Here is a 14,498-nt window from a genome sequence, read left to right on the forward strand (position 1 = left end):
GAAAGAGCGGCGTTGTGGATTTTACAGCAGGCAGCATTGGTAATGCAACGGCAATAGCAACGGCTAACCGCAACATGTCAAACATTACAAATGTGGCGGTCATCGTTTCGCGCCTGAATGGCCACTCGAACACCGGATTGGTCGCCGCCTGAAGCTATGTATGCATATGTATGTGTGTATGTAGCTGCATCTGTAGTATACTGCTATTGCGGTATTTGTTATTGCCGTTGTTTGGCGATATTTTGATTATTTTAATTTTGTTCAAATTGATTTACATTTTAGTTGCGGTTGAGTTGTGTGCGTGTGTGTGTGTGTGTCAGTGAAACTCAGTTGACGTTATCGTTGAAGCTGGCGTTAGCGCATAAAGCCCGCATCACTGCATCAATTTTCTCCCACTCGCTCTTGTTAATCGGAATAAATAGTGAGTGCGCGTTCGCGGTGAAGTACGATGTTTGAGGCTCCTGAGAGTTGCCAGCGATAAGCACTGCAATGTTGATTATTTATTGGCTTGCAGTGGCCTAATTTAGTCAGGCCAATAACAAGTCCATCCACTCTGCCATGATGCAATGTGTGCGCTTGGCAATTTGTGATTGGTAATTTTGAGATTGCTTGGAGTAATTGAAATACACAATCGAACAATTAGGCGTATGAATGAAAAGTTGAATGAAAATAAAAAATTTATGAAATGCTTATATGGTTGTGTCACAATTCGATGCGCCCCATTTTGACTGAGGTAGACCAAAAGCGCTAAACTAAATGTATCTAAACTTGTTATGTTTTATAAAATAGCGAACAATTTGAAAACTTCATACCAAAATGTTTTCTATAAGTTCTGTTTAAAAAGTTTGAAATTTTGAAGAGACTTTGTCAAGTTTTATATACAATTTATAGTCAGTGTATTATGTTTGAAATTGCATCAACTTAGCTGTAAAATTCCAAAAGGTTAAACGGGCAGCTCTACAAAGAGTTCACTTGGAGGCCACGAAGGTCTATAAAATTCCAACAAGGTCTAAAGCTTTTTGGCAGCTTTGAAACACTGTGCGTCCCTATCAACGATTATTGTATACCTCCGCATCAAATTTGATTTGAGTACGAAATTCTTATTTCAAGAATCAAATATTTAGATTCCATATAGTTAAATTGAGTTAGTTTGTTTTTGTTTTTACTCCGACATTTTCCCCTCAGTGTGGTAAAGCTGGTTCCCAAGTAAACGAAATTCGCCACTTTCTCGAAATTTTAACTGTCAACAGTGACGTGGGTGCCAAGGCGCGAATGTGCTGACTGTTTGTTTGATGAGAGGAGTTACTTCGCCTTGCACTTTACTATACTAATATTTAATAATCTATAAAACTGCGTACCAAAAATTTTTCTAAAAACCCAATAAACAAATTTTTATTGTGATTTTTGTATAACTTTTAATCTTTTTTTTTACCTTTTTGTTTTGGCGGCGCCCTAAAATTGTTTTAAACTAGTCCTTATTATGTAACATTTATTAACTGGAACAGGAGAATCGATTTTCTTCGAAATTCCTACTTTTTTCGCACTTTACACTAAAAAATGTAATATAAACATATAACAATTCAAAAAAACGACCTCAAAGGGCTAAAAATATTTTCAGTATAAAAACGAGAGCACAGTTTAAATGGGGCTCTTAATTACACAAGGAACAGTGGTTGTTTGTATCGCATTTTTAATAGCAATAAGAATTGTCTTGAGAATAACATTACAATATGTATTTCAGTACAGTTTTACTAATCACGGTTTTAAATCTCAAGTCTAAATTAAAGTTTATTTAAAGTCTATTTTTGCCTCATTTGTTAGTAAGTAATTCATTTCTTTCCTTTAGGTTCGTATGCTACCTTCTGGCCAAATGCTCGAGTTGAGTATGAAACAATTCAAGAATACCGTACCACTTATGGTCAGCTTAAAGAATGAGGCACTGCGTGAACGCCATTGGATGCAATTGATGGAGAAGACGGGCCAGCACTTCGATATGGCGCCAGCGCGTTTCACACTAGAGAATATGTTTGCAATGAAATTACACGAGTATCAGGTACCTATGCAATTAAACTTTGCTTACTTTAGCTGCTAAATATTAATCGGCTCACGTTTTGTATTGCAACAGGAAATTGCTGAGCAAATTCTAAATAATGCCATCAAAGAGTTGGCCATTGAACGTGGCGTCAAAGCAGTCGAAGACACTTGGGCTACTATGGCTTTCAAGGTGCATAAGCATTACAAAGGCAACGAAGATCGTGGCTATACATTGGGTTCAGTGGAAGAAATCGTATTGACTTTGGAGGATAACGCAACTAACCTGCAATCAATGGGTGCTTCACAGTAAGTGTTCAAACGTTAAGCGGATCACCCTGCTCTCTCTTGGTGTCTCTCTTGCATCGTATAGTAATTATTTAGTGATGTCCTGTAATTATGTGAGCTAACAATGCTTTGCATGTCAAGCAAAATATTCATATTTGTATTGGTGTATATACAAATGCGCTTGGTATGTATACTTTGTCACCCTCTTTCCTGTTCCATATTTCATTGAAAGAGCTGTGTCAAATGCTAAGCTTTATTCACGCAGTTTACAATTCTGAGTACATACTTAGTTCAATTCAATTTCAATTTCAATCATCACAATGTCCTTCGACAACCGCAAGTGTTACCATGACAATGCTCAAACGATGCGCACAAGAATATTTCGTATGACATTTTCCTGCTGATTAGTTAAGACATCATCGGATCAGTGTGGCAGCACATTGCTTCATTTCACCGAACTATTCTGATTCATATTTCACCTTATTTATCGCATTGACAGGTTCATTGGACCATTTCTGGAGACTGTCAATAAATGGGAGCGCTTGTTGTCCTTGATCGGTGAAATTATTGACGAGTGGCAGGTGGTGCAACGCAAGTGGCTATATCTGGAGGGCATCTTCATTGGCGGTGATATTCGTGCACAATTGCCAGAGGAGGCAAAGAAATTCGATGACATTGACAAAGCATATCGTAGGGTGAGTATATGTACTTATATATATACATATATGTATATATATCGTGGAAATAAAATCGTACATACACTTGCCTTGGAATAGTAAGGAATTTGATACCTGAACTCTATGGTGATTTGTGGCAATGTTGCGAATACGTATGACTGAGTGGTATGGTAAGTGCTTTGTATTTATGTATGTACATAGGTGGTTATGTTCAATGTGTTATTCATGTGTCGACAATGTGGCGTCGTGCTACTTAACGGTGAATTTAATGCTCATGCAAAACATCAACCAAGCACACAATTTCATGTGAAAGCTTATTCTTGCGTACTTTCGGTCGGAATATGTATTTATGTATTAGTGTGATTGACTCGGTTGTTGCAAATCGGTTTCCACCGGTTTTATTTTTCAATCTTATGGTTTTTTAGTTTCTACCAACAAATGTTGCCTTTTGATTTCCCCTTTCTCTTTTCGTTCCCGAATCTAAAGTAGAGGCAATGGGTGGGTGAGGAAATTGTATGTTCGTTTCTCACATTTCACACTCTTGTAAGACAAAAAATTAACATTCTCTGTCCTTTAAAGCTTTGTAAGCTTTGGTTGCTCTCGAAATCAAATTTTTGCTTAAAACGACAATATTATAAAATACGTGAGCTAGGCAAAAATGTGCCCTTTTACAGGGTTAGGTGTAAGATCAAACACATTTTGCACCATGGAAGGGCAACATTTTTTGGAAAAACTGAAATTACGATTAATTTTTCAAAAATCGAATACACCGGATTGTTTAAGCAAAAATTTAACACCCGGTTTCGGGAAAAAACTAGAAAGCCGAACACCCTATTATCTATGTACACAAATATGTATATGTACATGTTTCTGAGGAAGGAATAACGCGAACCACAACAATGTTGACATCTGACCGTGGAAATGTTAGCGAAGGTATGTGTTAGCATCTCGTACGAACTAACACATCTATAGTTCTAGGTATGTACATTGAAACCCGCATAAGATGTATGAAATGTTTTCGCTCTACGCACATTTTCGGATAGATTCTTTTTTTTTACTTTACCTCTCATGTTTGAAATTCGAAAGAACGGTACAAATCCAATGACCTTCACAAAAAATTCCTTTTTGTATAAATCAGCCTTATCATGGGTCTCATTTTCCCCGAACCGGTTCACTTTTCACTTTTGGTTTCCATGATATTGCTATGGGCGGATGACAAATTTTCGGGGAAAAGGGCGAAAAAATTAGACTTTTCTTCGTCGATAGGTCGACTTTTAAAGTCGACTGTACAGAGTCGATCGAAAAGTCGAAATTCGACTTTCTAGTAAAGTTGAACAACCCTAAGTGCGGCCCTTTGCTTAGCAAAGTGCGGCTCTGTTTACGTTCTCTTTGCTTAGAACATTTTAACTATTTTTACATTTTAAAATACATATTTCTTAAATAAAATAAAACAGTAAAATGCGAGTAACTAAACTTGTACGAAGTAAGTAATTATTCGTTTTGTCAGGGAACTGTGTCAGGAGAAGATCAGCTGTTTCGCACAAAGTGTCATTCGAATAGCTTTACTATATTTTCTTTAATTAAAGATTTTTCCTAATTTTTTTTTTAATATTAACTCTACTGCTGCAGCGCATATTGACGAGGACTCACCATTTCTATACATAATAATTCACTTTATATCCCATTTGCCATTCTTGAGTGTAAAACAAATTTTCGCCCCTATTCGCATGTAAAACTGTTAGCAGCCAAAATGTTGACGTTCTTGTCGTCACCAAATGCTGCATAGTTACAAATATAACATCGCTGCCACAACTGTCACAATGCCTTTAACTGAAATCTAACTCATATATTAACCTTGTGCCAAGTAGTATTTGATATTACATTTCGTCTGTTTGCCGAGTTTGCTTACTTACTTGCCACTTACTTTTGCCACATTTGCCACAATCGCTGCACATTTATGTGATTTATTTACTTTGATTTCATTTTGCACATTCCCTTACCCTGCCTTCCTTCTTCTTTTCCATCACCTTCTTATACTTCTTCATGCATATGTACATATGTACGTGCTTTAATCGTGCAACAATTTCACATACTACTGTACATATTATTTTCCTTAACATTTGTTTTTGTTTCTGTATTTCATTTCACAGATTATGGTTGACTGTGCCAAGAATCCATTGGTGGTGCCACTGTGCTCGGTGCCTGGCCGTTTGCCCGAAATTCAAGGACTCGGCATCGGTTTGGAGAACTGTCAGAAGTCATTAAACGAATATTTGGAATCGAAAAGACGTATATTTCCGCGATTTTACTTCATTTCCACGGATGAGTTGCTTTCGATTTTGGGCAGCAGCGAACCATCGGCTGTGCAAAATCACATTATCAAGGTATGATACTCGTACAACATACATAAACATACATACATATATGTGTGTGTATGTATGATGCAAACACATTCATACCTACATACATATATGCCCTGCAAAGGATGCGACTAATCCATGACTACTCAGGGAGCTATTGCTAGGGAACATGCGACAAATAACACTTTTGATCTCTTTTTGTATGAAATTAACTTGTTCGCTCTTGTTCGAGCATGTCCTATGCAGAGACTGATTGTTCTCCTTTATACCCGAAGGGGGTATAAAAAGCGAGCAGTTACTTTTAATAAATAAAAATAAAAATTTGCGCCAGCTACGATTCGAACCGGGGTTCTCGGTTTTGTTAAGCGCGTACTCTTGTACACATGAGGTTTCATTGGCTAAGTGCGTATGTACTTATCATTAATTCGTTAATATAACCCTTTAGAGATGAGTCGGGGACTAAATGATCTCCAATTTTATCCGTATGAGACTAGTTGCGACTAATTAATGCCCAATTGTACCCGATTGAGAGTAACCTCGGAATACTCTTATTAGAGAATAGTCGCACAATTTTTTGCAGGGTGCTTATCGAACTTACTTACACATACCCAGCCAGCATTTTCAAGATTCTAACTGAAACTAAGTGAGCAGCTTAAGATTACTTCATTAAATGGCCGACAGCTTACATAAAAACTAAAATTTTTAAACCGCCAGGGGCCTATTTCATAAAGGTGACAGGTGCGACAATTGTCGATTTTTCTATACAATTTCAGAGCCAGAATTGTCGGCGACGACCGGGCTACGCGACGATTGTGGTTGTGTCCAGTTTAGATCTATTTCTATTTTTCCGGCGACAGATAAGGTTCTTCTCTTCTTTTATGTCGAACTCATATAAATTCATGATGTCGCTGTCGCGTTCAAAAAAAACATATCGTCATCGACAAATCGTTTAGATAATGAAAATAACAAATTGAAAGCTGTGGCCCGCAGCTCGTCGTTTTTAATGTGTTCAGAACTTAAGAAAAAGTACGTTCTCAAAGGAATGGTCTGCTGATAGTTAGAAGAGGATCTGAGATAAAATAACATAAGTTTCATATTTGAAAAAACCATATCTGAATAATTATTTAAAAAAGTTACAGTCCGCTGTCTAAGTAACTATGTATTTACTAAAAATCACTAAGTACTAAGTTCTCTTCCGGAATATCCATTTGTAAAAGATTTTTTCTTTTTCCATAAAGTAATTTATTCGGATAAAGAAAACATAGTTGAGTAAATGCTATTCTTTGGAATCCTGGCTGCTGTATTTTACTAAAAAAAAATACTCCGATAGTTTAGGGGCTAAACCTGGGTGAAGCAGGCCGTACATTTTGGAAACTTTGAAGCTCAATCCCATCGCGATCAGATTAAATCTCACATGTTTTTCAAATATCTCATTCTACTATAACTCTATAATGGATTTCGATTTCTATGACATCCTTATGTCATAGATATTCGGCTGCAAATGATTGAAGCTCCCCCTTTTACATAATTTGGTTGAAGAACGCCAGGGCGTATTCGAACCGGCAATCGAGATAGGGCGCTCTTCCATTCATTCGTCTGAATGATCAATTGGGGAATATGATGAATTGGGGCGACAAATGGGTATGGGAATTCATTACTCCTCTCTGAACTTTTCAGACTATCTTATGAATCTTCCGGCTCAAAAGTACCTACACCAACTCAGCCTGGCGAAGTCCGGACGTCTGCAGAGAAAATCCTCTATACTATGCTTATCCTCCAAATATTATCTATCAAATGTCATCTCCATAGATTTTATATAGCGAATTTTCAGACTGTTTTAGCAAATATTCTTAGCGTTAAAGTCGTTAGTTTTGATCACATCGACTTCTTCTCTGCTGGAGCGTGCACCAAAATTAGGCTGATGTTTTGGAATTCAGCCTAAATGCGGATTTATGACTATTCGTTTACAGATAATTGAATATGGAACCAAGGTTCGTTAAGCAAAAAAGTGAGCTTAAGCTCCGACTCGATATTCAATACAAATTCCTAAGTTTTAGGTCACTTCTTCTGTGCAAAATTTGAGTCTGAGCTTAAGCGTATTCGTTTAACCACAGCTCCTTAAACCGCATTCAAAAGAATTAGTTCAGGTTACTCTCTGATAAGTTAAGGTCATAAACTATCCACACATGCATTGGCCTCTGCATACGGAACCATCCCCCAAATTACTAAGACACGTAGGACCACGAATAAGATAATTCGGTGTCTATATTCTAACTCTTGGCGAAGCTATGTATTAGCTAAGCTCTTTGTGAGGAAACCACTAGGATCACAGAGAAGGTAACCTAACCTTACCTACAGGTACCGTGTAGTATAGTAGTGATGTACAGTATATAATTTAGGATCTAAACGGAATAAGCGAACTCTATAAGTTACGAAAGCTAAACCCATTAAGCATAAGAAATAAGCTTAAGAATATAGCTTTTGAACATTTTACCTCGTTTCTCGTATCTTCTTCATTGCTTGTAGGGAGCATTAACTCAGCTGAAGCATATGTCACCAACAAATTACCGACACCTTCTGACATACTTATGCAAGTATATATATGATGTGTGCCTGTCTATTCCTTGCCCTATGAAAATGCATATATTTATGTATATAAATGAATTACTATGTACCACCATAGCCTGTGTACATGTGTATATATATGTATCTGGTTGACGCTAAAAAAGTTAATGTTGCTGTTTATGAACTTGTATGCGTTAATATGCTGGGCATTTATTTTTGTGACGTTACGCAGCCACATGTTGACGTTAATGTTGACTATTTACTAGGCATTCAACCATGGTACGCACATACATACTTATGTATGTGTGTACAAACATTAGGAGTTTCCCAGGATCCCGGCCTTTTTAAGGTGCCAAAATCTCGGGATTCTTGGCAAATAACAACGGGATTTTCGGGATTTGTAATTTGCACTGATGGCAATAATAGAAACTGATTTTTTTTAACAGTATTGGCTATATTCCTTTTTTTATTTAATAATTAATATCTTTATTAAATGTCTAGCTCATTATATATATAACACCGCGCGATAGTAAATTTTAAACATAAATACACTGTAAAGTAATGGATACCTGAATCCCTGGAATAATCCCGGGATGCTGGTATTTTGATAACGGCATTCCGAAAATCCCGGCATCGGAAAATGCTAAAAAATTAACATCCCTAATAAACATATAAGTATATGTATTTATGAATGTACATATGTACGTACGCGTATACTAACCTGAATCTGATTAATTTCATTTTCTTTCTTTGTTTGCGCGCTTAACACGCGCGTCTAGCTCGTTTATTGTTTTTACGCAATTTTGCAAATTTATTTAATATCGTATCAACGAACAATAAATGCGATTTTACTTCCGTTATTAAGTTTTTATATTCGAGAAACTGATTTACTACATCCTTCATGGACGTTGCCTGCTCCGCAATTTATTGTTATTATTTTAGTTTTTTTTTAATTTAATGCACCATTGCTGGCACAAACCACATACATACATACATATAATATTTTTTTCTTTTTTTTTTAATTCTTCTCTTCATTTCTTTTCATATACCCGCCACACAGATGTACGATAACATTAAGTCACTGCGCTTCTCCAAGGACAATTCGGATCAGCCCATCGTGACTGCAATGATATCCAGCGAGGGTGAGGTGATGGAATTCCGCCATAGCGGTAAGTATGAATGGATATTGTCCAACGTGAAATCGCTGGGTAAAGCGACTCGCCACCAAAGCGAATGCTTGAGCCACACTTAATTACAATTGACTGCTCAGACTGCTCAGACTGCGACTTGCTACAGTAGATTGCTCGAGCACCACTACATTGAATTATATATATATATATATAATGGCTATAAGGGTAATAAAAAAGCTGTGGTAGAACGAGTGAAAAATAATAATCAAAGTGAAAAAAAGTAAAACATAAAAATATATACTATACAAAAATGGAAAATAAAATGAAGGGCAACGCACATAGGTGAATGATTTTGGCGGCCATAAACCAATTTGACAGAATTTGAAGGAAGCTTAAAAAATTAGACACATTCGATAGAGAACATTTCAAATAACATATCCCAGTCCCTCTCACTTTTTTCACTTGCACAGCGAATGCTTACCGTTGACCTGAAACAGAATGTTATAACGCTTAGGTATAAATAAATTTTCGCGCTCTAGAAAGATCGTTATGGTTTTAAGTTAATATTTCGATTTCTGCATTGTATGTCTTCTTAAAAAATAGTGATGGAACCGCAAACAGAAGATTATTAGGCAAAAGCTAAATTTAAATGGCACGTGATTTTGGATTTCTGCTTATAACCATACAAAGTTAATTAAAAAAAGCTGGGTACTCAAAATAAAGTCCCATAGGCAGCTGATGTTTCCGCGGAATTGTTTACAAAATACGTGCCAAGATATTCAAACCTTAAGGCCAAATTCACAATGCATAGTTAACTCAGAATCGGCAGTTAACTATAGATTTTCAGTAGTTAACTTCCGATTCGTAGTTCTGTGCATTAGGCCCTTGGTCTTGCGAAATCGTGTCGCTAAAATAGTTTGCCGTCATCGTTCTTCAAACAGCTACGGTAATAGGCGTCCGATTACGGTATTAGCAAGGCAACTCTCAACTAAGATAGTTGAAAGTCATTTGTAAGTCAATTGAAAGACAGTAGGCAAGGTAGTCTGAAAGACTATGTTTATTCTAGCACGCAAATCCTAGGAAAAAAGCTCGCTGGACAACTTTCATGATGAAAAGCTCTTTTGATAGAAGGAACTTGTAAATCATTTTGCTCGCGCTGCTCCAACAGTCGTAATAGCCGAGTGGGCAAAGCACACCGCCTCGCCGTTTGATTAATCCGAGGTCCCAATCCTCGTGCAGCGCAAATTTTTTAAATTAATTTTTTTTTTTATAAATTTTCCTTTGATTTCTAGATTTTATTGTTTACATATGTTTTTTCTTTTTTTAATTATAATTTTTTATTAATAATTTAATATTTTTATTATTATATTAAAAAGATTTTTTTCTAATTTTTTTAATTTTTAGGCACTTTATTTTCTTTTCCTTTTTTAATGTTGTTTTTTTTGTATAATTTTCATTTAATTTTTAGATTTCCTTGTTGTGAAAAGAAACATATTATTTATTGCACTTAAATTTTAAGAACCTGTTTTATTATTTCCTTGTTAAATTTTTTGCAAATTCATTTATTTCTAATATTTAGACTGTATTATTTTAAAACGATTTTTTTTTTATTTTACCTGATTTTTAGATTTAATTTTAGCTTTTGTTGTATAAAAAGAAAAATATTTTAAGTTAATTTATTTTTTTCTTTCCTTTAATCTGTTTTTTTTTATTAATTTAGTGTTTGGATGTTATTTTTTTAAAACGATTTTTTTTAACTTTATTTAATTTAAGAAACATATTTTATTTTATTTTCCTTCTCATTTGTTTTTTTTTTAATTTATTGTTGTAAAAAGAAACATATTTTTTTTTATTTCCTTTCTTCCAAAAAACATTTCCTTTCCGCGATGCAAAATGTATTTGACGTTACACTCAATCCTGTAACACAAAATTTTCCCACCGTTTACTTTTTATTTAGAATCGAACGCCAAAAGAGAAATGGGCAATAAAAAGGCGACATTTTTTGTAAGAAACTGAATCACCATTATTTTTTTATTATTTATTTTTTTGTACTTAGGTCTGTTTTCTTTAAATTTTTAGATTGTATTATTTTAAAAGGAAACATTTTTTAACATCATTTAATTTTTAGAAACTTATTTTATTACTTTTTTAAATTTAACTATTGTTTCATTCCTTTTTTATTTTAATTACATTTTAAAATAAATATCTTTTAAATTCCATTATTGTTTCGAAACTTGTTATTACTTTTTTTAATTTAATTATTTTTATTTTCTTTTTATGTATATATATATTTTTTAACTTTTGTATTTATTTATTTATACATCTTTATATTCCTCTATTTTTTTAGATATAATTTATTTCGTAGTATTTCAAAACGACACAAGCGATTTGATCACCCTCAACTTATTCTCTTTGTCTCCCATCGCTTTGGTTCGTTGCAGTGGACGAACGCTGAATTGGCAAAATTAAATTGAACTTTTTATGTCGGAAATCGAAAGATTCTTTTTATTTGTATTCTTTATTACTTTTAATTAATTGTAGCAATGATCCGGATGTCCTTTGACGGTTATTCCACCCCGAACATTGATAATTGGCGGTGCTGGCTTCGCACAAACTCAATGCAAATCACGGTGCAGCCACAACAATATCCATAATTTCTTATTTAACAATCAGTTCCGCCACTGACCGCGCTATTAAATGGCGCGCACACTCGGCTTCCCCAATCTTCTCGCGTACACTCGAGAATTTTAATTTTGTTTTCGATTTCCAGAGATGATTATCGGCACCACGACTGCTGTTGCTTATTACGCTTTCTTTTTATTATTGTCCTTAAAATAACTGCGTTTCTCTTCTTGTTGGCTTCTTTTGCTACTCCAGCTCGCTTGTTTTTGTTGCCAAGTATATTGTTTTTGTACTGTTATTATTTATGATTTTGTAATATTGTGGTTACTGACATTGTCGATACGCCACACTTGCACTCCCAATTCAAACTTCATCGACTTTCACCCCGAATCACTTTTCATCCTCCCTCTTACAGTGCGCGCTAAGGGTCGCGTTGAGAACTGGATGTGCGACGTGCTGGATGAGATGCGACGCTCAAATCGTTTCATCACCAAGCGTGCCATCTATGACTTTGGCATTGATCTGGAAATAACAAGGTAAGCTTTTGGGTGGGAATGCTCATCGCGCGGGTCATTTATCGTGCTGCGCAGTTTGGCAGTGCGAACTTGAGGGCCCTCTTTGCTTTCGGACGTGGTGGAGGGCGAACGCAAGCGCTTAGCAGCTTGGAAAGTATTTTATTACACTGTCCAATTGAGCATGACGTAATGGCTGGAGTTGCGCTCCTCCTTGTCACCACTGTAAGTGTCGCCGCTAAGCTTTGTGCTGCCAAGACTGTCATCTTCGGTAGCGCACCGCCTGCAACATTTTATTGCCAACAATGAATAATTTTGTCGTTTTGTGCGATTTACATTTTATTACCAGCGATTATGCTGAGAGTACATAATATCACAGCAAGTAGCCGGAATCGAACGCTTCGCAGTCGCCCATCAGCCATCCAACCAGGCAGTTTGCTAGCGAACGAACCGCATTCTTGCTTTCTTTTCTCGCGTGACACTCACATTTCTACATATCTACGTACGTGCATACATATCTTCATTCAAATGAATGCAATGCGCTACCATCCGTTGCTCACTTAAGCTCTTCCACATTTTTACGACGCCTTTATTTCAATTGCACATCATTTACTTATGGATTTTCCTTTTCTTCTCCTGCCTCTGCAGGCCCGACTGGATGCTGAACTATCAAGGCATGGTGGGGCTTGCCGCTTCACTTGTGTGGTGGACAGCCGAGGTGGAGGAGGCATTCGACCAGGCTACCAATCATCACAATATGCGCGCCATGAAGGATTTCCTCGAAAAGCAGAATCATCAAATCGAAGAGCTGGTCATTAAGGTGCGCTCAAATTTGACGCGTAACGATCGTCTCAAATTCAAAACTATCACCACAATCGATGTGCATGCACGCGATATAATCGAGGCTTTCGTGCGTGATAACATTCTGGACGCAAGCGAATTCAGTTGGGAGAGTCAATTACGTTTCTATTGGCTGAAATTGTACGACAATCTGTATGTCGTTCAGTGTTCAGGCCAATTCGAATATGGTTATGAATATATGGGCTTGAATGGGCGTTTGGTCATCACGCCGCTAACGGATCGCATTTATTTGACTATAACACAGGCGTTGCTTATGAATTTGGGTGGCGCACCGGCTGGACCTGCTGGCACTGGTAAAACGGAGACCGTTAAAGATTTGGCCAAGGCTATGGCGCTGCTGTGTGTTGTCACCAATTGTGGTGAAGGCATGGACTTCCGCGCTGTGGGTACAATTTTGTCCGGTTTGTCGCAATGCGGTGCCTGGGGTTGTTTCGACGAATTCAATCGCATCGATGTGTCTGTGTTGAGCGTAATTTCTACCCAGCTGCAGACGATAAGGAATGGATTGATAAGGAAACTAGATCGTATTATTGTAAGTGAAGCCATAATGGCGAAAATTAGTAAATACGTTTTATTTGTACATTAAATGAGGTTAAATTGTTTTAGCTGCCCTTATGCGTGTCTCAGTTGGAGGCACACTTACGCCTAAGAGGGCTGTTGTGCTGTCACTTAGTTGATTCAATGTTTCATCCAAAACTAGGAAAAGAAGTAGCTAGTTTTTCTAATGAATCGTTAAGTCCGCCAGACAGCCGCAAAAGTACTAAAAGAAGATACTGCCACCAAAAGTTCCATTTTCTCGATCTCTTCGTCATTACGATAGCTGCAACAATAGTCATTCGCCGGAAAGTACACTCTATTGATGTGCGCTGCCATAAGACAGTGAGCCTTAGTGATACTGTATCGGGCAGATTTGACATGTTACTCCACATGTCCTTTGTCAACTCGGGGAAATTAACCCTAGCGAATGCCGGACAACTGAGATGATTCCACCTCGTCTTCCAAACAACTGTGGCAGTAGGTATCCGTGACGATAACAATTCGGACCGCGTGAGTTCCTAAATGGCAATTTACAGTTTGTACACCTGTAAGAATCGAGAGATGTCGCTTAGCCTGCTGCAGCAGCTCTCTTTGCCGCCTGCAGTCAACAACCGGCCACAAGGGCTTGACAACTTTGCTTGCCGGGGTTTTCACCCAGCACTCTCTGACTGACCGTGAGCCCATCTATCCAGGAGCAGGCTGCAGATTGCATACGGAATTCCTATGCTCTTCCTGTTCGAGGTGATGGCCTCAGCCTGACAGAGAAGTGTTCCAAGGCAGATCAGAGAGCGGTAAGGCATTCCCCGACCATTTTCGATCGTATCTTTAGCGATACCAAGGCTCTAATTGATGCATGGTTATTAAAGTAGATATTTATCATCCCAGTCGACAATACATTGGTGCCAATTGGCTCTC

The 14,498-nt window shown here is 37.1% G+C and overlaps 1 protein-coding gene across 1 annotated transcript in view; it reads left to right on the forward strand.

Annotated features, from left to right (window-relative positions):
* Positions 1 to 14,498, forward strand: part of LOC118737721 (dynein heavy chain 10, axonemal) — a gene marked incomplete at its 3' end in the record, with an annotated part of 103,647 nt that overhangs the window by 36,218 nt on the left and 52,931 nt on the right. Inside the window, 7 exon segments of the mRNA XM_036468428.1 lie at positions 1,847 to 2,053; positions 2,126 to 2,340; positions 2,819 to 3,014; positions 5,147 to 5,380; positions 8,982 to 9,090; positions 12,089 to 12,209; positions 12,834 to 13,578. Of these exon segments, the coding sequence (XP_036324321.1) occupies positions 1,847 to 2,053; positions 2,126 to 2,340; positions 2,819 to 3,014; positions 5,147 to 5,380; positions 8,982 to 9,090; positions 12,089 to 12,209; positions 12,834 to 13,578 (1,827 nt within the window).

This window comes from Rhagoletis pomonella, unplaced genomic scaffold, assembly GCF_013731165.1.
Source record: "Rhagoletis pomonella isolate Grant_MI unplaced genomic scaffold, Rhpom_1.0 Rhpom_scaffold_00004, whole genome shotgun sequence".
NCBI lineage: Eukaryota > Metazoa > Arthropoda > Insecta > Diptera > Tephritidae > Rhagoletis > Rhagoletis pomonella.